The 1,869-nt window shown below is 31.5% G+C and overlaps 1 protein-coding gene across 1 annotated transcript in view; it reads right to left on the bottom strand.

The window, feature by feature from the left end:
* Positions 1-1,869, bottom strand: part of LOC117101735 (probable G-protein coupled receptor 158) — a 24,897-nt gene that overhangs the window by 2,020 nt on the left and 21,008 nt on the right. The window contains exons 7-8 of the mRNA XM_033241774.1: positions 1,566-1,575; positions 1,039-1,182 (exon numbers count right to left, since the gene is read on the bottom strand). Coding sequence (XP_033097665.1) covers positions 1,039-1,182; positions 1,566-1,575 — 154 coding nt within the window. The remainder of the gene's footprint in view (positions 1-1,038; positions 1,183-1,565; positions 1,576-1,869) is intronic.

Below are 1,869 nucleotides of genomic sequence, written 5' to 3'. Positions count from 1 at the left end.
AATATATATATATATATGTATATATATATATATAAAATATATTGCTATTCTTACGGTGACTTCAAACAGGTGAAAAATGAAAACAGTTTCAATTGTTAATGGCACTTTTGAAGTCATCAGATAGCGTTTCATAAAGTGGTTATGGCATTCACCATGCATGGGCGTCGATCGGTGGGGGACAGGGGACACGTCAAAGTCCGGGGGACATCATATCAATTTCTTTTCTATATTATTAGGACCAGTATATACTATTGTTTAATATTGTCTGCATACATAGATTCCTGTTTTCTTAATTTCAAACAATTATAGTTATTCATTTGAATTTTATATAGCCGTTATTAAACAATAATTATACAGCCTTGAAAAGCATGATACCACAAGTATACGAACTCCAATTTTACGTTGACGCAATCTTGCCATGACGTCATGATAATGATAAATTAAATGAATCACCTATATGTTTGTGAAATAAAAACGCTAATGTTTTGTGTGCTTCCTATCTCCAAGTCCTGTTTGATCGTAAATTAAACGGCAGTATTTTTACTCACAATATTGTATTTGTATATAATACTACTTGCACAAAATAGAATTCAAAAAGAGAAGAAAAAGAAAAACCTTATTAAAAATTAGAGTGACTGTTTGAAGATTACGCCCTCTATCTCATTTGTTTTTCATGGTTCGAATACGTCACAAGCTAATTAGTAGATAATAAATCTTTATTTTTATGAATGTTAGTTTGTACAAAATATATAAGCGGTCATGATTATAATTTCCAGTATAAATTGAAAAACTTTTTATGATGAGTATTTCAGTAGCAGATTCAAGGGGGCCTAATCCGCCCATCCTCCCTATTTTGTTTCAAAATTCTAAAGTGGCGAAAAGAGAAAATTATATTCAAATTAAGTTTGAGACTGCCATTTCCGGCCAACTAGAGGTGCCATAATCATAAAATTTTGAAATTTGTATGTTGTATATAAAAAGCGGTTTATTTGTTTTATGTACATCTCGAATTATTCTTATAGCTACAGTGTCTCTTACACGGACGTCGGCGCCGAACGTGTAGTCGTTCGCCGTCCCAGGATTCCTCTTAACGGATGCTTGACACTTGACGTCATATATGATGCGAGAGTTCATACGCTCCCTAAAGTGGTCGTCGTGTAGTAATTTGTAGACCAAAACCAACTGGAAAATAATAATCAATGAGAAATATAAACATGGGCATGCGTAAAAATGGCTTTCTCGCTAGATAAGACAAAAAAATTGGTAAACCTAAATTCGCCTTTATCAAGCATTCAGGTATGATTTCATGACCAATGTCCAGTTTATCTCGTAGACCACTTAGATTTCCGAAGAACCAATACCAAACCAGGGGAAGCTCATAAGTTTTGTGTCCCAATAAATAAGAGCATGGCCACAAACTGTTTTTATTATATTTGTGTTACAAAATGGTACCGTCTCCCAATAGATGTTAAGGAATGTAATAACTTGAAAAGGTTTAAATATGCATGTAACATTTATATTAAACAGTCTGCCATTAACCTAGAAACTTCCCCGTAATATTCTACTAATGTATTCCTATTTTAAAATTTTAAAAATAAAAGTTAAATTATTTGCATATTTATGAGGACTCCTTAAATGGAGTTACGACATCATTTGTGACTTATCCTCGTTGTTCCTACTGCTTATTATCACGATAGTTTTAAAGTTGTATCTTTAATGTTATCGAATCGATCTCTTGTATTTTAATCTATGATAATATCTTCTATTCTTGTATCTTACGAACCAAATAAATTAAAAACAATCAATATATTAACCTAAATTGTAAATTTTAATGAAGGAAGTAAGTAATTGAATATATATATATATATA

This window comes from Anneissia japonica, unplaced genomic scaffold (assembly GCF_011630105.1).
Source record: "Anneissia japonica isolate Jap-2015-1 unplaced genomic scaffold, ASM1163010v1 scaffold287938_len408866_cov212, whole genome shotgun sequence".
Classification (NCBI taxonomy): domain Eukaryota; kingdom Metazoa; phylum Echinodermata; class Crinoidea; order Comatulida; family Comatulidae; genus Anneissia; species Anneissia japonica.
Note: the sequence above shows the minus strand (reverse complement) of the source record. Positions and strands in the feature narration are given on the sequence as shown.